Source organism: Poromitra crassiceps, assembly GCF_964638095.1.
Source record: "Poromitra crassiceps genome assembly, chromosome: 14".
NCBI lineage: Eukaryota > Metazoa > Chordata > Actinopteri > Beryciformes > Melamphaidae > Poromitra > Poromitra crassiceps.
The window spans coordinates 19305968-19329150 of NC_139633.1; the positions used below are offsets into that span (position 1 = coordinate 19305968).

The window sequence follows — 23183 nt, forward strand, 5'->3', positions numbered from 1 at the left end:
GAGGTGATCAAGCGTGTCAAATCAGCCTTGCTTTAAACCTGTACAGACTTTGATTTAATTGTTTTTGTTTTGTTTTTGACTGTCAATTAGCCTATTAATGTGTCCCTTTTTCGATTCTGCCATTGCTATTTTACATGTGTGGCCTTCAGTGAAGTCAAGCACTTTGTAACTGCTTTTGAAAAGAAGACAGGAAAAAGGATAATTGCTGTTACTAATTATTCTTATTCTCAGCTAAAAACACCATTCAACTTTATCCAACTTCCAGATACTTTAGGAGCTTTTTTATTTTATTTATACCTCTTAAAACCGATTAAAACAGTTTTATTAGTATTATTATTATTAGTAGTAGTAGTTATCATTCAGTAGTATTATAAATGTTACTTTTTAGTATTATTTTGTCATCTCTCATAGTTCACTATAATGTATGTATCAGAGATTGGCTAAGAGGAAGCATTGATGAGCTGGGAGAACGTCATCAGCAGATATGATGCTCTTCTTCTCCTCCCACTTTGTGAACAAGCCTGAACCTGCTTGAGTAGAAGTTTCACTCTACACGTTTATCTTAAAGCTTTGTACTCTGATATAAATCCATTTCCCCCCCTCATTGATCCTCATAGATACAATTGAAGAGGGAACAAACAGCTCCTTAAGGTCTTGTTTTTAAGGTCATGTTTTTTTTAGGGCATTTTCTCACTTGACCAGATAGCAACAAGGTGTAGAACGTGACAAGAAAGACCGCAGCAGCGGATTAGATGTGACAAAGACCTTGAGCCGGAACCAAATATACCACTAGTGACGTCAAGATGGCTGTTCTTTATCGTTGCTTTACCCCACTTTTTCTCTCAGTAAAACAATCTTGACAGCAGCCAGGCTAGCTGCATTAGGCTAGCTGTGCATGAATTATGTAGTAGGTGGATGTTGACCACCACCTGATTCACATTCACATTCTGCTGTGGTTTTGTCTAATTAATCACCAGCCATTCCAAATCCTTAATTAGATTGTACACCAAATCCTCTTAAGTGATTAATAGCCTGAAGGTGTGGTCTCAGAGAGGTGAGGGCCAGAGGACAAATCAACAGAAATCTGGGATCAACAGTAGATCTTCATCATGAGCATCAAGCTGGGAATGATGATAGGCAGTCTGTGTCATACAGTATGTATAGGCTCCAGAGCACAGAGTTGGGATTTTTTGGGCTTTGCTGGCAGTCTTTCACAGACTGTTTCATGCCCTGTGGTTTCAGGCAGTGATTGTTTTGAAAGGTCTTTTCAAGTTTACTAAATGCAGGCGTTAGGTTTTCTAGACCTACTAATACTCACTGCTGTGCTACTGTTAACTAGAGCTGCAATGATTAACCGATTAATCGATTAGTCGATCGACAGAAAAGTAATCGACAACTATTTTGATAATCGATTAATCGTTGTGTGTACAATTTTAAGAGAAAAGGTCAACATTCTCTGATTCCAGCTTCTTAAATGTGAATGTTTTCTGGTTTCTTGACTCCTGTATGACAGTAAACTGATCTGAGTTGTGGACAAAACAAGACATTTGAGGGCGTCATCTTGAGCTTTGGGAAAACACTGATCGTCATTTGCTACCATTTTCTGACATTTTTTAGACCAAACAACTCATCGATTAATCGAGAAAATAATCAACAGATGAATCGATTGTGAAAATAATCGTTAGTTGCAGCCCTACTGTTAACGTGTGCGAGCCTCAAGACTCAAAACAGAGTAAGCCAGTGTAAGCTAAATGTTGACCTATTGCCAAGTGTTTTATCTGTTTATTCCCACGTTGTTATCAGTAGAGTCAACAATGTGCATCAGAAATCAAGAACAAATCCACAAGGCTTCCAAATGTGGATTTCTGTGACGCGACGAGCTATTTTTAAATCATCCCGGCTCGTAATAACTGCAATGGGCTTTGTAGTGAAGATGAACGACTGGAGTCTCTTCTCCCCCCTCGCCTGCTGAACCATCATAACCTCCGGCTCTGTGTTTCATGACTTATTGGGTAATGATGACGTGAGTTTGGGGACCTTCCCAGGAATCTGTTAGCATATGACTGACACTGACGTGTCTTCAACCACAAAACACTTCATTCCATCTAATAATCACCAGCATGGACATTTTTCACTTTCACTTTCATTTTTATTATGGTCTTCATTTGCAGACTGGCAGGAGCTTATGAATGCAGTTCTGCTGCCGTGATTGGGGGCGCCTGACAGGTTCAGTCTAAATTGTGGGAGTGGCTTGGTGGTGATGTCATACTGTGTCGGTGGTGAATGCGTGCGTGTGTTGCGTTGCCACAGGCTTTCCTGTTGCCCCATCATGCGTTTCGTGCAAGCTGGCAAGCAACGGGCACACTGACTCAACTCACTGTCGAGCAGTTTCGCTATTTTCCTGTGCTAATAGGTTGTTAATATTTGGTGTGTGTGTGTGTGTGTGTGTGTGTGTGTGTGTGTGTGTGTGTGTGTGTGTGTGTGTGTGTGTGTGTGCGTGCGTGCGTGCGTGCGTGCGTGCGTGCGTGCGTGCGTGCGTGCGTGCGTGCGTGCGTGCGTGCGTGTGTGTGCGGGAGGGGGGGGGGTTCTGTTCACCTCCTACCAGATAGACAAACATTACCTGATTTCATTGGGTTTTGCATAGCAGGCTGGCACATTCCAGTGTCTGTGTAAGCATGGCTCTTTTTTGGTGTGTGTGTGTGTGTATGTGTGTGTGTGTGTGTGTGTGTGTGTGTGTGTGTGTGTGTGTGTGTGTGTGTGTGTGTGTGTGTGCGTGTGACAGAGAGAGAGCGCATGTGTGTGTGTTGTCCTGTGTAAATAGTTTGAATTCCACTGCTCTCTGAGGTCTCTCTTTCATGTTAAGCCCAGCGTCTGTCTGTCCCTTCTCCTTTTTGAATTCGCTGGTAAACACCCTGGAAAAAATGTCGACACATTTTATAGCGCAACGCTCACACGTTTGCCCTGTATTTTCATGTCATTCTCTCTGACTACTTGTGTGAAATAAATGACATTAACGTTGACTGGCGTCGAGAATGAGAGTATAGCGAGTCATCCTTCTCATATATATATATATATATATATTTTAGCAGACACTTGTTGTAGCTGGTTGCTTTGGCCCTGACAGGAGGCCCAGTGGTCTGTTTGGTAAAGTCAGGATAGTGGTGGGTGTTTGTTGAAAGTGAGGCATGTAATCTGATGCCTGGAGGTGGTCCCTGGTCACTTCAGGATTAGCCGGCCTGAAAGGGTTGCATGCCACAAGCCAAGTGACTGCCCTTAGCCTGATCCCAAGCCTGGCTGACTTTACCTTTTCAAACAACCGTGGACGCACAATATAAAGGGGTGTGACTTTTGTTGTTGTTGTCAGAACCCTAAAATACAGTGGGGGATTCAGGGATGCGATTTGCTGAATTGCTGACAAAAATGAGAGCTACTGCTCTCTCCTTGCCACTTGGGGATGGCTTAGGTTAAAGTCCAGATCATTTCTGACCATAGCCTTTATGAAGACTTATTTTTGAAGGGAAGGAAGTTTCAATTCCTTATTTTGTTATTGGCCTAAATTTTGTACTTTCAAAAACAACTATTTCTTCTTTTCCTGCACACCACATGGTAGACTGAAAGAGGGCTGCCTGCAACTAATGGTTATTTTCATTGTCAATCAATCGTTGATTGTTTTCTTGATCAATCGATTAATTGTTTGGTCTTATAAAATTTCAGAAAATGATGAAAAATGTCCCATCAGTGTTTCCCAAAGCCCAAGATGATGATTCTGAAAAAAAAAATTGTCCACAACCCAAAGATATCCAGTTTACTGTCATAGAGGAGTAAAGAAAATGTGTCATAGAGGAGGAATAAAGAAAGCAGAAAATATTCACATTTTAAGAAGCTGGAATCAGATAACCTTTTTCTTAAAAAAAAAACTCACACTGATTAATTGATTAGCGATTAATTATAGTTGACAACTAAGTGATTAATCGATTAACCTGCAGCTCCAATCTTTGATGAGGAGCTGGGACCAGGTCCAATGTGAATTGGCTCATAGGCCTTCCACGTAACCAAGGCCCCATAGCAATTAGAAAATAAGTGTCATGGAATATACATGAATCTCTTGGCAGTCTTTCTGGCAGTAAGTGTATACTTAACACTCTCTTTCTGTTTACTCCAGCAATGGATTCACTCTTTCAGTTTGCTGGTGAAGGTGTCACCGGCCAAAGCAGTCTGTTTGGAGTGAGGCAGATCACTATGCAAAGACGCTGGCTTAGTGAAACTGATATCAACAAGCCAACGACTGAGCTCTGAAAACAAAACCCGTTTTCAACATGTGGACGATCAGTGATCATCTCCAGCCTGCCTGTTTTCCTGGAGAGAGCAGAGCAGAGCAATTTAGAAAGAGAGTGGCGTCAGCGGAGGACCAAAATGCATGACTCTTTAGCCAATGAACAGCCAGGAAGGGATCTCGCGCTACTTTTGAATGCTAAAATAAAGCTGATAATGTACAATTTGATTTAAAAAAAAAACACTTTCAAAGTACACCACAAACTGTCCATTTTACTCATTTAGTCTTCGTTGTCATGGCTAGCCAAGACTCACAGACAAAGGACATTCTCTATGAACTCTAGCTCAGATCATCACAACTGCACCCTATATAGGCAGTGTTGGGGTTACAAAAGTAACAAATTACATGTAATATATTACTTTTAGCAGTAACTCAGTAATATAACTTATTACAGCAATATTATACCAGTTACTTTGTCAATTAACACAAGTTACAAATTGAGTGACATTTCTTTTAATCTATGCACATATTTAAATAAAGATACAATCATTTCCTAATTAAACTGTGTATTTTTATGCAAATAACCACGACAGATGACAATGACAAACAGTAACTTTACAAGGCGGTTGAAATAATTTTTCGGGATGGTTCCGGGGCGGCGATGTCATTCTGCTGCTGCTGTTATTTTGGTGAAAGTAATGCAAAAGTAGTGTAATAAGTCACGAGTTACTCTACACAGACAGTAATATTGTAAAGTAACTTATTACTTTCAAATGAAAGTAACTAGTAGTAATATGTAGTATATTACATTTTGAAAGTAACTTACTTGCCCAACACTGCCTATAGGTGATTTCACAGACTAAGTGTGGCAAGTTTTATTAGCGGTAGTTACGTCAGCAGGCAGACATCTTGTACAGGGGTGGACATGGGTAATACTGTTACACGCGTGGCATCATGCTCCTTCCTGCATGCAATGGCTGGCCTGACTGACACTGAAAGATTGCATTTGAAAACATTTTAGATTTGTAGTGATGGTGATTGTGAAGGATGACGCCACCATTGGCGATGATGACAATGATGAAAATGTGTGATGTCACCTGAGCAACTGTGACATCATTGTTGATGTCATGAGTAGGGCTGCTCGATAAATCGATTTTGAATCGTAATCAAATTAATTAGGACGATGTTAAAAAAATGAAAATCGTAAAATCGATTTTTTTTAATAAACTAGGGTAATTACGTTACGGCGGGGCGGCTCTCTCTCATGTACGCGTGATGCTACTCGTCCCTTCTCCCCGCTGTAAAGTCTCTCTGGAGGCTGTGACTACTTCTGGCTACTAAAGACAGCAGCAATGAACTTACACCTCCAAAAAGCACAGTGTGTGAGCACTGAGCAGCGTGTTGCACTGTGGGCCGTGCAAGATAATGATTACGACAACACGCACGCGTGCGCACGAACAAAGACGTTATCTCCGGACGCTGAAATGTTGCCTTTATAGTTCACATAACAACACGTGAGGCCACCGAGTAACGTTAGGACTCACCTCCAAAAGAGCAAATGCACCAGTGTCAAGTGACTGCAGGTTAGCAAGCAACAGCCAGGAAGTTAGGCATAGCAAGTTAGGCTAAAACAGGAAGTTGGGTTGTTCTGCCTTCAGAGTAAAAGCGTAATTTTTCACTTATGAAAAAAAGAGCTCTGCAAGGCAACAAATGTTTAGAGAAGTATAATAGTAAAAAAAAAAAAAAATCAAAATCGAGTTTTGAGAGAAAAAAATCGTCAATTTAATTTTTAGGGAAAATCGAACAGCCCTAGTCATGAGTGATGACAACTGTGATGTCATTGATTGTGCTACATATAGCAGGATGGGCCAGGAATCAGTTTTTTGACCGTACTTCACCTTACTTCGATCATACTACAACCGAAGGCTAATTGTAGCTTAGAGTCACCTGAGCACCTACCTGCATCTGCCTGTCCTGGTCCGGTTCCTGTACACGAAAAGAACAAATAAACGACGTCAACCGTTCCTGGGGGCCTGGTCTGAGTCAGTAAATAGCCCTCAGGTGAGCTAACAGTCAACCTACGGTTGAAGACGAGTCAAAGCCCTTTGTGCTGCTGACCACGCCGAGTGGAAAGAAGCGGCAATTTAACAAAGTAAGTAAGAACCCGAAAGTTCCACCGCTACGGACACTAAAATGGCTACTAGGCTGGCTTTCACTTCCAACACATCCCAGTCACCATTTCTGACCTAATCATTCAGCATTCATCACTGCAGTGGGTCTTAAATATAAGATATTTCTCCAATAATATTATGATATTATTATGCAGTTTGTGGATTTGTAACATCATGCTCCCTCTAGGCTCAGCTCAGCCTAGACAAAATCTGATTTGTGTGTGTGTGTGTGTGTCTTCCGGCAGTATTCTTCTGTTGTAACCGTTAATGAAATACACTGAAATGAAACGCCGACGTCTTCATTTGAGTTGGGACAATATAATGCAATTTCCTTTCTCATTTTCTCCACATTATCTCACGAGAGGAGCGTGCTCTCTCGCTCGGTGAGTGGTCCCCTGGTCTGTGTTGCTATGGAGTCGGCGGCAGCCTTCATGTAGGCTTGGCTGTAAACATTTCAGCGTTGTTGTACATGGTTCAGCTGCGGGTTGCCAGCCCTTTTCAATGGTTTTTTTCTTCTCTCTCCGCTTGGAATACACATCAGATGTAGCATCTAGGTGAGTTTAAGATTAGGCTCATCTTAATCCGCCAAGTGCAATCAATATTCCCCCTCCCTGCTGTGCGTCTCTCCAGCGGTAACTTTTCAACGTAGATACCTTCCTCACGGGCTTCGTTGCGGGCGGCTTGACAGGCAGACTTCCTCATGATGACAATAGCACTAACCTGTTGAGCAAGTTGAAGTGCAGAAAAGGGTCTACTTGCACAGTAAACAAGACGGAGGGAGGGAGGGAGGGAGGGAGGGAGGGAGGGAGGAGTGGAGGAGGGGGAGACCGAGGCGAGGGGGAGCAGTGCCACGCCCCAGGTGCCAGGGCTAGTAAGAGCAAGCAGCAGGAATGTGGGGGAAATGAATGGGAGTGTAAGTCCTGCCATTCACATGGTGAGTGCGTTCTTTTTTTCACCTTTAGTCTGCCTTGCTTACCGTATAAACGCAACGCGAGCTATGGTCAGGGTGTGGAGAGCAAAGATCTCTCTAAAAATACTTGACGCTTGAATTAAGATTTCCAACATAGAGCTTAGATTGTACGTGTGGCAGTTTTTTTTTAAATCCTGTTTGCAATTACATGAGATTGGAGGCTGACTCTGAATCTGGGAACACCATTGATAAAGATGACAAGCTTTTCAGTTCAGTTCACTTTTGTACATATTTACCGAGGGCGTTAGTGGACCAATATATAAACTCATTGTCTTATCAGCCTAACCAAATATTTTTTGGTTCGGCTTTAATGTCGTTCAGATGATGGGGACAAAAAAAAATCAAATGTTTTCCTCAGTGGTCAGTGGTCTGCAAAACACGACTACAGCCTTAAGTCTGTTCAAACCAAAGCGCCACATGCTATGTGAGTCAGTGTGTTTAATTTCCCGGCTAACGATGTTGACCATATTTTTATTTTCCCCTGCGTGAAAGGGACTGTGTTTTGTAACGTGTAAATAAAGAATTGCACTCTGTCTGCCAATGAGGATACACATATGCAGCAAAATAAGAATTTTCACTCTTTATAAAGTCCGGCGACTGTGGAAACACTTTGAACAGGCCAGCCAGTGATTCGAGAGCAGCGCTCGGAGAGAAGAGTACATATTTTCTGTCTGTGCGGTTGGCAATCTGTTTACTGGAAAGGCTGCTCTGCTTAGAGCACATGTTCCTGCATGTGCAGGCAGTCAGTCAGCCCCGAGAAGACTGTGGGGTTTAAGTGGAGATGAGGGGACAGAGAAGACTCAGGGGTTTAAGTGGAGATGAGGGGACAGAGAAGACTCAGGGGTTTAAGTGGAGATGAGGGGACAGAGAAGACTGAGGTTTAAGTGGAGATGAGGGGACAGAGAAGACTCAGGGGTTTAAGTGGAGATGAGGGGACAGAGAAGACTCAGGGGTTTAAGTGGAGATGAGGGGACAGAGAAGACTGTGGTTTAAGTGGAGATGAGGGGACAGAGAAGACTGTGGTTTAAGTGGAGATGAGGGGACAGAGAAGACTGTGGGGTTTAAGTGGAGATGAGGGGACAGAGAAGACTGTGGGGTTTAAGTGGAGATGAGGGGACAGAGAAGACTGTGGGGTTTAAGTGGAGATGAGGGGACAGAGAAGACTCTGGAGTTTAAGTGGAGATGAGGGGACAGAGAAGACTGGAGTTTAAGTGGAGATGAGGGGACAGAGAAGACTGGAGTTTAAGTGGAGATGAGGGGACAGAGAAGACTGGAGTTTAAGTGGAGATGAGGGGACAGAGAAGACTGGAGTTTAAGTGGAGATGAGGGGACAGAGAAGACTCTGGAGTTTAAGTGGAGATGATGGGACAGAGAAGACTCTGGAGTTTAAGTGGAGATGATGGGACAGAGAAGACTCTGGAGTTTAAGTGGAGATGAGGGGACAGAGAAGACTCTGGAGTTTAAGTGGAGATGATGGGACAGAGAAGACTCTGGAGTTTAAGTGGAGATGATGGGACAGAGAAGACTCTGGAGTTTAAGTGGAGATGATGGGACAGAGAAGACTCTGGAGTTTAAGTGGAGATGAGGGGACAGAGAAGACTCTGGAGTTTAAGTGGAGATGAGGGGACAGAGAAGACTGGCGTTTAAGTGGAGATGAGGGGACAGAGAAGCAGTTTGCCTTTTTATTTCTGTTTGTGTGTCGGGGCGGTATGTGTGCACGGCTGCACGTGTGTTTGTGAGTTTCTTTTGGAGGGCTTAGCAAATAACCAACAAAACCACACTAGGATCCTGTTTGTGTGCGTGTGCGTGCGCGTGCGCGCATGCCGTGTGTGTGTGTGTGTGATACAGTAGGAGGAGGTATAAGAATTTGCAGAGTCCAGATTTAAGCTCTCTTTCTGGGAACCAGAGTGAGCTGCTCTTCCAAAGCGAGCAGTAAGAGAGACTGGAGGGCTTTGGGACTGCAGAGCCATGAGCTGGTTTCACTGTGTCCCAGGTTTGTCTATTGAACACAGCCAGTGGTAACAAAGGGAGGGTTAAGTATCCGATACACACTCCAAACCCCGGGACTCAGCTGCAAGTAATTAAAGCTGGCAGTTGGCAGAGAAGAGAGTCAGGCGACTGTAATGGCCGCTGTATGTTCATACCATAATATTTGGAGGATGAATCGGCCTGCTAGTAAAAGTGTTGTCATGTTGTTGACCTAAGGGCTTTCTCCCCCTCCCCGTGTCCCGTTGGCCCCCGAGGGGAGGCAGAGAGAGAGGGGAGGCAGAGAGAGAGGGGAGGCAGAGAGAGAGGAGAGGCAGAGAGAGAGGGGAGGCAGAGAGACAGGAGAGGCAGAGAGAGAGGGGAGGCAGAGAGAGAGGAGAGGCAGAGAGAGAGGGGAGGCAGAGAGAGAGGGGAGGCAGAGAGAGAGGGGAGGCAGAGAGAGAGGGGAGGCAGAGAGAGAGGAGAGGCAGAGAGAGAGGGGAGGCAGAGAGAGAGGAGAGGCAGAGAGAGAGGAGAGGCAGAGAGAGAGGAGAGGCAGAGAGAGAGGGGAGGCAGAGAGAGAGGGGAGGCAGAGAGAGAGGAGAGGCAGAGAGAGAGGGGAGGCAGAGAGAGAGGAGAGGCAGAGAGAGAGGAGAGGCAGAGAGAGAGGGGAGGCAGAGAGAGAGGAGAGGCAGAGAGAGAGGAGAGGCAGAGAGAGAGGAGAGGCAGAGAGAGAGGGGAGGCAGAGAGAGAGGAGAGGCAGAGAGAGAGGAGAGGCAGAGAGAGAGGGGAGGCAGAGAGAGAGGGGAGGCAGAGAGAGGGGGGAGAGAGAAAGATCCTACTCTCTATTCTGTAATTAGATCTGCTGTTTATTTGCCATGCCAAGGAAGTTTGCCTTCACCTGTGCAGTGTCATTATTCGGTGCTATTTTCTATATACACTAGTGTTGTCCTCCCTAAGGTGTATTTAAAGAGGCTAGAGTTGCCATGTTTAGTGAACTGGACGACCCCTGGGGGGATGTCACGGCCACAGGTAGTGATCCTGAGATATTGACATAAATCCACGAAGAGAGGATCTAGTTTGGATGTTGTTTCCTTTCCAGAGCAATTTAGAGAGAGAGTGGCGTCAGCGGAGGACCAAAATGCGCTGACCCATTAGCCAATGAACAGCCAGGAAGGGGTCTCGCGCTACTTTTGAATGCTAAAATAAAGCTGATAATGTACAATTTGATTCAAGAACCTTACTTCCTGGAACCCTTGAGAGTAAAAAACTGTTCCATTGTAGTGAATGGAGATGTCGCAACTCTTCTATCTATATACACGCGCTCTGGTTGTTTCCACGTCTTTGTTTCAGGAAGGGTTCAAGGGCAAACAAGGACGTCACCAATCTATGCAGGGTCATCATGGACCACCATGCTCTGCTGCAGCAGCAGATTATTATATGCTAGTTTTAACCAGTAGACGGTCCATTTGAATGGAAGAATGACAAGTGTTGATCATCGTAATCATCAAGGTCACTTATTCCCGACTTTCTCATCATCAGCAACCTAAACGAATCTGGAGGACCTTGTGTTTTCTCCCCTTGTTTTTTCTTTTTTAAGTGAATGCCGCCATCTTGGAGAGGAGGACACCAGTGCGTCTGGTGTCTGGCACACGTGTCAGGGTGGCAGTGTGTGGCTGGTGTCTGGCACACGTGTTAGGGTGGCAGTGTGTGGCTGGTGTCTGGCACACGTGTCAGGGTGGCAGTGTGTGTCAGGGTGGCAGTGTGTGGCTGGTGTCAGGGTGGCAGTGTGTGTCAGGGTGGCAGTGTGTGTCTGGTAAGGAAGTGGAGACATGTTCAGCATCTGGACTGAGGCTGAAATGATCCTTCACATAATTCTATAGTGGGTGTCTGTCACTTTCCAGATTCATGACCAGGCAGGATGCTCGACTTTGTCCAGACTCCAGGGTCACCAGGCTCACCACCAGTCTGTTTTCACAATTCCATGCAGATCATGGTGCGAAATTGCCTTTCTTGTTATATAATTCGACTATAACCAAACCACATCAACAAAAGATACATAAAATAAAATGAAATTGGACAAAGATATTTCTCAGGAAAACGCAGTAGGCCTACTGACTTTTGCTCTGTTTTGTGATTAAGGCCCTGCTAACATATCTGAATCATATTTCTAAATCATTTTACCAGCAGATGAAAACCATCAAAAAGTGACCTCATCTTCCCCCCCACCCCCATTTCCACAGAATCAGTGTATGACCTTCTTCCCAGAGAGCTGCAGTTGCCGTCCTCCACTCAGCAGAAGCCGGCAGCCATGAGTCAGACGAGCGGCGGAGAAGCCCCGCCTCCCCCCTCAGCTGCTCTTGCATCAGGTAAGCCCCGTCTCCTCACCCCCATCCCCCCGCCTTCCAGGGTAACAGTGAGCAGTGTGCCCCCCCCCCCCATAAAAAAATGGACCCACCGCTAAGGGTCACATGATCAATCTGTACCTGTCGATACACACCTGCATGCAGGAGGGAAGCAGCAGGCACCCCGCAGTGCAACCCTCACATGTAAAAGCAAGAGGGCGCTGAAGAGGGGGGAGGAATGAGGCCTTACGCCCCTGCACACGCCTGCCAGCTGTCCCTCACTGCCTGTGTGTGTGTGTGTGTGTGTGTGTGTGTGTGTGTGTGTGTACACACTGCCAGCAACTTGTTTGATGGCTCGCTCTGCTCTGACTAATTGCGGCCGCTGCAAGAGGCTCCGATTGCATCTTTGTTGTCATCTCCTCCAGCTACCGAGTTTTGAACGGGCAAGTCATGTCTCAGGTTTCACCGGCGTTCATAAAGTCGCATCATTCTGATGGGGGGGGGACGACGACGAGTAGAATTTCTTCAAAGCTAACCATCGACTCCCACGATGGATGCAACTGTTTTCCAGACGATTTTTTCGTGACGTCATTCAAATAAACGAGAATTAAGAACGTATTAAATGGCTGTGATGAACCTTTCGTCCGTTTTTCACTCGCCAGGCGGGAATCACATCAGCAGGGACACAAGAAATCTGTTTGGCTTTTGATGGCCGATGACTGAAAAGTTCAAAAGGCGCGGTCACTTCTCTTGTTCGCTTGTTGACCCCGTCCCAGGTTTCCTCACCGCTGTGGGAAATCTGTGGAGTTGCGGTGACTTGTTGAACACGTTGCTCGCAGTGTGGACGCACTGCAAAGGTCATTCTCTGAAAACTGATCCTTACTGTACCTCCGTCGGAGAGCAGTGTTTTTCCTTTCACTTTGATCTGGTTGCACCTTCCATAACATTTCGTTGTATGTACCATGATTTGACACTGATATAATCAGCTTTTCTTTAACCAGTTATGCTAAGCTAAAGTTATCAGGGCTTCACTAAAAATTAACGGTAGAAAAGTAGTATTGCCTGGTTTAATGCTGACGCCACACCTCTGTGCGAGAGGACAAAACACGAGGAGTGTACAGTACATACACCACACAAGACATACAGGTTTGTAGTATATGAGAAGGATCATCTTTATTTCTTCAAAGCGCTCAAAAGACCTCAGCCTTTTCTTCCATCAGGACGTCTGTTCACCTATACATGTTTGAGTCTCCAGGTCTCAGCTGTAGAACTGGATACCCTGCACCATGTTATGAGCTTTAGGGCTATACTTCCCTCATAATGAAGCGCGGCTCCCATTTCCTAGCTGAGAACATTCAGTGCCCCTTAGAGTAGAAGGAATCTCCCCATGTTTACTGTACTTGGGAAAATATACCCAACCCCATGATCCCTTATTTGGCTTCACCTTTTCTTGGACAGCAAACGACAGTGAAACACTTTATTAAATCCGGTCAAGCGGAACAATACCAACCTCCTGTTCCACAATGGTAATTTGGCACAATTTTGATTGTTTGTTACTGAAATGATTAAAAATGCATGAGTCTGCAGCCACTGCTCACAAAAACAATGCGTTGAGTTCAAATGAATGACTGACTGCTAACATCTCAATGCATATCATTTATGGTGTTTTTCTCAAGTGCTCAAAGCATTTCAGATGGTTAACAGATAGGTATTATTGTTTTCTACCTCTACTGCCAAAGTGCTGCTATTTAAAATCTAACTAAATAGCATAAGAGGCCAATCATTTACAGAATTCAGCTTGCATATCAAAATGTACAGATGGGGCACGGTGGCGCAGTGGTAGCGCTGTCGCCTCACAGCTAGAAGGTCCTGGGTTCGATTCCCACCTGGGGAGCTGAAGGAGTGCGTGCCCGCCCGCATGTCCTCGAGTGCCCACCGCCCGGGTGGGTTCGTCAAAAAGGGCCTTTCTGTGTGGAGTTTGCATGTTCTCCCCGTGCCCCCTGGGGGTTTCCTTCATATAGGAACCCCCTTCACCAAAACATGCAATATGAATATCCTGGTCGCTGAAGTGGTGCCTCCTCTGGTCGTTCGGGGCACCTGTTCGGAGGGAGGGGAACTCGTTGGAATAGCGTGATCCTCCCACTTGCTATGTCCTACCGGCGAAGCTTCCCCTGTCAGGTGAAAAGAAGCGGCTGGCTAACTGCCCATGTCTCGGAGGAAGCATGGAGCCAGTTTCGGCTCTCCCCGGATCGGCAGAGGGTGGAGCAGCAACCAGGATAAATAAATAAAAAGTTAGCACTAATGGGAGATAAAAATGGGATAAAAAAAATCAGGGGGGAAATTAGAAAAAAAAAGTACAGATGCCATCAGTGAATCCTATATGTGTGCAACTGTAAGTCTGAATGTTTATTAACAAAATATGACTTTCCTTTAGTCCCAACCTGCTCCCGAGAATGGTCTTCAAAGGAATACTGTAGTAAAAAAAAAAAAAAAGCTTTGTTCCTGGTCAAATTTGAAACAACTTGGGAGTTCAGAATGTACCATACTTCACTGGAGCTGTTTTTGCTCTGCCCCTTATTGAAGCGCCCAGGCTTTAGAGTGACTTTCAGTAGATCCACAAGTCTGTTGCCTGTGGACATCAGTGACGCATTACAGCCATGTGCAGTCCTCTGACCAGGAGGGACTTATGACGCATTACAGCCATGTGCAGTCCTCTGACCAGGAGGGACTTATTGGCTGTAGCCGGAGGAAGGTGAAGTATATTTGAGTTTACCTGGAACTTTAAGTTTCACTGAGAACTGGCTATAACCTCATCTGGCTATTCCTCCTCTTTTCGCCCTTTTGTAAACTTCATTTTTCAATTTCAAACGGTCCCAATCAGGCTTTGTTTTTGTGTTTCAAAAAGATTTGCTTTTTGCTTGATAGACTTCTCAGTGATGTTGTTGATGACTTTACCTTATAGTTGCCGTGTTCAACAGAACAGCTAGATTTTGTTTTCAGTCTCGGCATTCAGGTTTTACCTCCACCTTCAGGGTTTTTCCTGTTTTAAAATGGGTATTTGGCAGTGCACATGTCCTGATGGCCAGGTGACATGCTAATTTGCATATTATAGCCTACCAGTTTTTACACCAAAATGACCGCTTATATGCAGGGTTTTCACACGCAGGTAAACAGCATGTGTCAAACGTAAAAAAAAAAAAAAGGCAAAATCAACTTTCTTGTTGTGTATTATGAACTTGTGTAAACATCAACAGCTTAGAATGTTTGAAAAATAATGTAAAAAAACACTTTTTATGTAGTGGTCGCTGGCGGTTAAGCCGGGGTGCCAGTCAGCCTCAGTCTGACCAAATATATATTTTCAAGGAACTATCAATTCAGTACACACAAAATACAGTAGCAGGCAAGAAATGCCAAAACACTCATGTGTACTCTTATATATAAATGTATATGTATATAGATGTTGTAACTTGTGCATTCACCACGTTATGAAATAATAATGTAAAATGACAAGACATTGTAATTTTCAAAGCAAAAACATAAGCCGGAACTTCCAGTTTTATCAGGAACGTAAATGAGTTCCGGCTATGGATTTGCTTCTAAAATTACAATATCTCGTGATTTTGCATTATTATTTCATAACGTGGTGAGTACACGTGTCCCAACAACATGTACATAAGAGTACATGGGAGCGTTTTGGTGCTGTTGGAATGTGTATTTGGTGACTTAACAGGGGTAGGCTAGCGATTCCCGCAGACTACCAGTCATTGTGCTAAGCTAACTAGCAGGAGGGCGCGTCGCTACTGTTCTATTGCACGCACAAGAGAACGGCATCTATCTTCTCGTCTTACTATCGGGAATATGGCAAACAGGCGAATCTCCCAAAATGTTGCCGTGTTCCCGGGTTGTTGCCAAATACTTTGGCAGTCAACATTATTCACATTTTTCCCGATGGGCTGGAAAAAGTGCTATGTTGCTGCTAGTGGCTTTTGATGAAAGTCACAGTCATAAAAGTTGCTAAATCGAGCCTGGCAACAGTTAGAAGTTGCTCCACCACAACCAAAAACATATCTCGTGTTGCTTCTTCTGCTTAGCGAATTATCGAGTTGTGTTACGAACACGCACCCTCTGACGGTGATATATATTGCATTGCATCAAGTCAAAATGGAAGTGGTGTTTGTTTTACAGTTCATATGTTTTTCTCTGTGGTGCCAAAACACTGCCAAACATTTCCCAATGCAGGAAAAACCCTGTGTTTGTTGGACTGCTGGTATACATTTCTTCCCCACATGACATTGCATGCTCATTATGCTTGCATAACTGTCTCTGAGCTTTTAGCTGTAGCAGCTTTTGCTACTGTTTACTGACTCAGGCTGCACTAGTGAATGCTGGATATCATTTTACCATTCATTTAGCCACCATCTGCCATCTGTTGACGCTGCTAGGATGCTGCTATAACGCTGGTGTGCTACACTGATCTTTTCATATGTGCACACACACCCTGCATTTCCCCAGTCTGCAATTTATTTCATTTGCTTTACATTTTTTAAATGCTTTTGCATTTTAAGCCCTGAATCCTTTGTGCAGTCCCCTTGCAATCTGTAACATAGCTGTAGGTTAAACTTCAGGTATTTTTAATAGGGCTGCAGATATATCCTCTAGAAAATTACAGGACATCTTCATGTTTCTTTTACTTTGTTTATTTGCTCTCCCCTTTTCTTTTAATTGATTAAAGGAACAGCTCACCCTAAAATCCAAAATACATATTTTTCCTCTCACCTGTAGCGCTATTTATCCATCCACAGTATATCGTTTTGTGTTAGTTGCCTGAGTTTTGAGATATCGGCCGCAGAGTTTCTGCCTTCTCTTCAATACAATGGAACTGGATGGCACTCCATCTGGATGGCTTGTAGTGCTCGAACTAAACTCAACAGCAATGTCTCTTTCCAGAAATCATGACCCGGTTACTCAAGATAATGCACAGACTTTGTTGTGAGCAGTTTCATGTAGGAACTATTTTCTTTTGCAGTCTCATGTAGGAACTAGCTAGCAGCTAGCGGGTGTAGTTCGGTCAAAAAGAAAATAGTTCCTCCATGAAACTGCTCATAACAAGGTCTGTGGATTATCTTGAGTAACCGGGTCATGATTTCTGGAAAGAGACATTGCTGTTGAGTTTATCAAATGTATTTCCTTTGCACTTTGAGCACCACAAGCCAAGTGCCATCCAGTTCCATTGTATTGGAGAGAAGGCAGAAAGTCTGCGGCCGATATCTCCAAAACTCAGGCAACTAACACAAAACGATATAGATGGATAAATAGCATTACAGGTGAGAGGGAATATATGTATTTTGGATTTTAGGGTGAGCTGTTCCTTTAAAGTGGGAAAAGGCCTGAACTGAATACACTGAAGCAACAGTAAACAAACACCATAGGACACTTCTTATGTGGCGCTTCAATGGCACACGGCAGGTGGGAGATTTGAAGCGTCACCAGGCACTTGGCACCTGGCACCTGCTACATTTCTACTGCAATGGGTAACATTACGAGATCATATTACTGTTTCCATGCCCTGCTCTACACTCTGCTTTATATTATATATCTATCTCTATCTATCTATGTTTGGGTATTATATTTTGAGCGAGCGCTCTGTCTAGAGAAAGCTGGCCTCACCACTGTTAGATACTTTGCCTCTCTCGCCTCTTTGGTATTTTCTGGAACAAATAGATCATAGATTGGATTGGATTGTTACATGATTTCTGGGTATTGAAGGACTCTCTCGCTGACATTGACCTTTGACCTTAGCTCACCTGTACACACCTGTCTCTTGGTAAACCGGGTGGACTCTCTGGGTCTAAAGTGACATCTAGTGTTTTCACAGTTTCACCATTGTTGTAAAGTTCCAGGCCCCTAATACAAAAAAAAAAAAAATCTGGTATCCTATCCCACTTTATCCAATCAGGAGAGAGAACTCCACGAAGAGGGTGGAGTTAACACCGTTCTCATTCCCCAAGTAGTCAAATACTGACGCTTTGGATTGGTGTGTTCTGGACCGGATCACCAACCCTATTTGTCTACTTGGGATTGAGACCCAATCCTTCCTCCAGAATCGCTTACAGCACCTTTAAAAATGGATAGTAGAGTGTATGGAAATTATTTCACCATTTTTGTTTCTTATTCTAACTCAGTAATGGCTTGCTGAATATGATCCAATTGCTTTTGAAGGCCTGAAGGATAATGCAAGCTTTATGTAATTGTAAGAATGAATAGATGAATTAAGAACATTTAAGCAGTGGCACCTAGCATGTCATATTGAAGTTGGGTTCAGTGAGTGTACAACTGCACTGCTAAATTCCTATCTGTTCAAAATGTAGCTACAGTTTCTCACAAATAATAATGGGTTACTAAAGGCTTGAGTATAAGCATCTTGAATATTGTATTAAGTAATATTTACTTTTTTTTCCATATTGTGATGCAGATGTGAATGTACTGTAATACACCACACATGATAATGTCATAACAATATGGATTGAAGAGGTGTTTAACATGCAACTTTTATAAAGCTTTTATAAATGGGCTTTCCTGTTGGTTAGACGCACCTTCTCTTCCCTGGGTGTTCTGCTCTATAGGATCTGTTTGTTCTTCTGTCCGCCCGCCCCTGCATGTCTTGGCAAAGCTAAAGAAAGAGTTGCTCTTGTCTATAACACTGTTGCTCCAGAGCCAACCAAACGCACTTTATTTTGATGTCCCTCTGCTGTCCTTGCTTTATTAGGGGTATTGTTATTTTCGTTAGTGGCCTGCCGTGTTTTTCACTGAGAGAAAAAATAGATATCCTCTTTCTCCTCTGGAGAGTTCATAACATGATACTGTAGCATTAAAAACAACAGCTGTTTCAAATGGACACAACACACAGGATTATTTACTGAAGCAAATATGCCAATTTGTAGTAGTGTCTCGAATAGTTTCAGGGGCTTTAGATCAGGAACCGAGCACCGTACATCTCTATAAGACACCTGTTTTTATTGTTTTTAGCTCTTTGTCTGAGTGTTTGTTTGGGCATATTGTAACTGACATTGTTACTAACTACCCACTGATCATCCGCTGGCTAAGCAACCTCACTACACAGCACACACAGGTTTTTACAACTGTGATGAACTCCATTTCCCTGGGACACACATTCACAATCTTCAAACTGCTTTTTGTCCAACTTTGAAAGCAGTTATAAGTCGATGTGGTGTGGTGTGTGATAATAGGGTTTTAATTGAGGAGTTTAGTTTTTTAATCCATTGAGATTCACAATAACATATTAGATATGTCAGTTCATAAAATATTAAAAACTTACTCTCTGGAAGAAAGGAGTTCAAAGTGGCTGCAAATTATTCACTGTGGTAAAATGTTTTGCAGGCATAGATACCTTGGTTGTGTATTTGAACATTTTAATTTACCAGATCATATTTCTTATGAAAGCAAATATATATTCACACCAAATGCGATTTAGTATTTGCGCGGCGAGATTACTTGCAAAGTCACTGCAAACGTGTGAGCAGATCCCGGGCGGCGCCAATGAAGCGAAATTTCGCGGTGCGAATGACACGATAATTGCCTCATTCGCTCATTCCCCTCAAGTTGAAATTTTTCATCTTTGGCAAATAACATTTTCGCTCTTGGTGTGAACATACCACGAGGGCTCTGCATGTGGGGTCTTTAGTGGACATGTTAGTATTGATGTCAGTGTTTCTGTGGATCAGGTGCATCAATTCAGTTCCCGCTGGGATTGATTCTGGATTCTGGCGCAGACCGATGTGTAACATCCACCAAGCTTTTCTGAACTGGAGCTAAGGGATGTTGACACTTGGCTCTGTGGAGCTAGTATGGAAAAAGTGTCATGACGTCAAACCAGGAGGCACCCACCTCCGTGCACCTGATCCATCACTCCTGCATTGTGATTGGCTGTGTTATGTTATTATTAATTACTGCAAATGTCTCCTTATGAGAAATTATCTTGATTTTGGTCATTTTCTCTGCAGAGTTTTTGTTTGTTTGTTTGTTTGTTTGTTTGTTTGTTTGTTTGTTTGTTTTGCAATTTCAAGGATTTCCACAAGAATAATCACAGTGTTGTACTTTTGGAAAAGATCCTTGCCCCTCAGACTAGTCTTTCCATTGCCTCACCGACAGTATTCTCAGTCATTTGTCCATCCCAAATGTATTGGACATGCAACATATATATAATATTTTCATATCCACCATAGCCTATAACATGGATATCATTTTTTGGCGTTCAAGCAGCAAGCCTATGTAACCGGAACACAGTGGAGCAGAAATATACAATGCAGTACATTGTCATTGTGTGTGTATATACACTATTTGGAGTTATAATAAACTGACAGTCACAATAAAATGAGTGTGTTAGACCTTAATACTAACTTGTTTCATTTCACTTTTTTTTCTATAGCCAATCCTACTTTGTTCCTGTACATTAATTAGTTGATAGCTATGCTTACACAATAAACTATCTAATTCCCCAGTAGTAGTCTCCTTTAAGTGATTCAGTAAGTTCATAATAATCACTACTAATGTTAGTATCAGGACATTGTCTGTGCCTCTTCTTCTCTCTGACTGGCTGTTTTGCAAACTAATGAGTCACCAAACAATCCAGAATGTCCAGAGCAATCTAACTCCTTTTACAATCTGCCACTTCATCACACTCCCACCCTGCATCCAGTTCATCATAACTGTTTGAATGCTTTTGAAATTGTGTTAGCATGCCGGAACAACAGGGAGAGAACTTGAGCAACAGTTCCATTTTCACCAATAAAATCCCCTTGTTTTATTCTTTTTGACAAAAATCTGAATAAATTTTTATGTGCAGCTCTTATTGCTCATTCGCTGTTTCATTTTTATTCCAGGAAGTTCCCTCTGAAGCAGGGAGTGTCTGCATATAAAATGGTCTGCAGTTCTCTGCTTCATAGGTCAGAAGCTTGTTTATTTTGTCTCTGTGGCTACGTTCAGTCCCAACGCAATGATTTGAACCTGTATAGCAAAAGAGATCCAATTGGCATGCATCATCCTACACACATAAGAACTGTTTTGAACTCCCCTCTCAATTAGCTACCTGTGTAACCACCAATCAGTTGAAAATCAACAAAATGCTACTATTAATCATACATTTCCTCAATAATTGGATTTTTTTCTCTCTCTTTTTCCCCAGTTGCATGTTATTAATTTATTTCGAAGTATTTGTTGAGAATAACCTCAAAAGATTAATTGTTAATGGACACTGTTCATGTCTTGGCAAACATTTTGGCCCCATTTTTTTGTCACACCTATGCTACTGTATACTGTACTTTATGTACATTTTCATACATTTCGTACATACATGCATCCCTCACACACACACACACACACACACACACACACATGATGCCGTAAAAAAAGTGGAACTTTTAATTGGATTACCAAAGAAATATAAAAACATAAATAAAAGTAAACAATCATGGACAAATTCCGCTGCTTAAATGGGACTGCTAGCCGATGCTGGTCGAGACGCCTTTATTTACTGTCCAATTGTCTGCACTGTAGATGCTACCACCGTCTCCTCTTCTATGACCGTGGGAGGCCCCCGCAGTGCTTTTCCCACCTCTTCCAGCTCCAACATGCATTCCACTACTTCGGCCGATGACCAGAACCCGGCTCACAGCGGCGCCGTGGACCCGGAGGACTCCAGGAGCAGCAGAGCGCTGCCAGAGGTCGTCGGGGCAGAGGGCGGCAATGGCAACAGCGGGAGTGCCGGGAGCTGCAGGGCCGGCAGTGAGACCGGAGCGGGACGAGGGCCGACGTCCCAGGAGGTCCAGCAGCATCACCAGATGACGCCCTCCAAGCGCCGCACTGTGCTGAACATCTCTCCACCGCCCGAGGACCTGTTTGATGACGACAGCCGCATGTCCTGCCAGGACCAGGCTCCCCTGGACTCGGAGCAGAGCAACAGCATGTGGATGGACGACTCCCTCTCCAACTTTAGCATCGTCAGCTCCAGCTCCTACAACGACAACACGGAGGTGCCGCGAAAGTCCCGCAAGCGCACCCCTCGCCAGAGGCCCGGGCCTAAGTCTGTGCCCAAGGGGGAAGCCAGCATGGATGTGTTTGATGCAGACAGTGCCAAAGGCCCACACTTTGTGCTCTCGCAGCTCGGCCCTGACCACAAGGCCTGCTCAAAAGGAAGGTTTGTGTAAGCTGTACTTCTGCTTCGTGTCTGCTGGTGACTTGTTAGCTGCTTTCAGGTCAGAAGAACATCCATGTCCTGCCCTGCTACATCTCATTACGTTGTCCTAGAAGGCTATGCTTATGTACTGTATGTAGGCTGACCAAAGAAAACAACGAGACTGACTCCACTTGCTTATTTGGTGGTAGGATTTAATGGTTCGGAGTTGATTGGCATTTAATTAAGTCCAGATTCTCTTGTCGGGAGTTGCGGGATAAAGCGAATAATGTCCAGAAATGGGCAGGTAAGCTTTATTATAGCTTAGCTTCATCTTGATTAGCCTCTCTTGATTGTCTCATACAGCACTTATTGCCATTGTCAGAATAAGTGTGAGGAAATTAAACATGGCAGCACAAATGGAAATCTCCAACAAACCACACGCTCAACTTTCCCCACTAGAGTCTGAGTGAAGAGGAGCGGGTAGATCAGAGGGAAGGGAGGAGCAGGATACCGAAGTACAAACAATGGTCAGCCAGGGTGAATCACAGAGCCCCTTTCAAAGACCTAGGATAAGCAGAGCAGATTAAATCAACAGATAAATCTGAATGCTTTAAGAGCTCGGGATGGACTATGCTTCGTTGATATAGGGCCTCTTAACTCTGCATTGCTCAGAACACCATGGCAACCACAGAGCATTCTCTCTGCTGCTACTAGAGCACAAGGCCTCACAATCAGTTTCATCCACAAATACGTGTGTATACTTGTGTATAATACTTGGTCTGTAAAGAATGCCCCATTCCCATACAATTTGCAAATACTGCAATGCCCACATGCAACAATATCTCACCTGAAAATATGAAACGTCACCATCTAAGCCATAAAATCATCGTTAGCTAATTATTATAAAACTGAAATTAGAGATGGAGCTCAGATGATCTGCTTGTGTCTCCGTCAAAACTAACGTGGCAAAACGGACTGTGTTGCAGTTCTCCAGACGGTCCTCAGACAACTCATCTGAAAGGAGGAAGTCTTTCCGTGCAATACCCACAGAAGTGCGAGGGGAAGGAGCTGAGGATCGTGGTCCAGCCCGAGACCCAGCACCGCGCCCGCTACCTGACCGAAGGCAGCAGAGGGTCAGTGAAGGACCGCACTCAGCAGGGCTTCCCCACCATAAAGGTAACCCTGAAAGCCTTCAAACCAACAGCCTTTGTCAGTTGCTGTTTTGGCGGCAGTCTATATGCCTTTGTCTCTTCTTCACAAAATGTCT

General features: G+C 43.9%; 1 protein-coding gene across 2 annotated transcripts in view; it reads left to right on the forward strand.

Moving 5' to 3' along the window:
• nfat5b (nuclear factor of activated T cells 5b) overlaps nucleotides 1-23183 on the forward strand; it is a 52662-nt gene that overhangs the window by 11373 nt on the left and 18106 nt on the right. For both annotated transcript variants that reach the window (XM_083650411.1, XM_083650412.1), the window contains exons 2-4: nucleotides 11623-11748; nucleotides 21298-21937; nucleotides 22903-23092. In XM_083650411.1, coding sequence (XP_083506537.1) covers nucleotides 11623-11748; nucleotides 21298-21937; nucleotides 22903-23092 — 956 coding nt within the window. The remainder of the gene's footprint in view (nucleotides 1-11622; nucleotides 11749-21297; nucleotides 21938-22902; nucleotides 23093-23183) is intronic.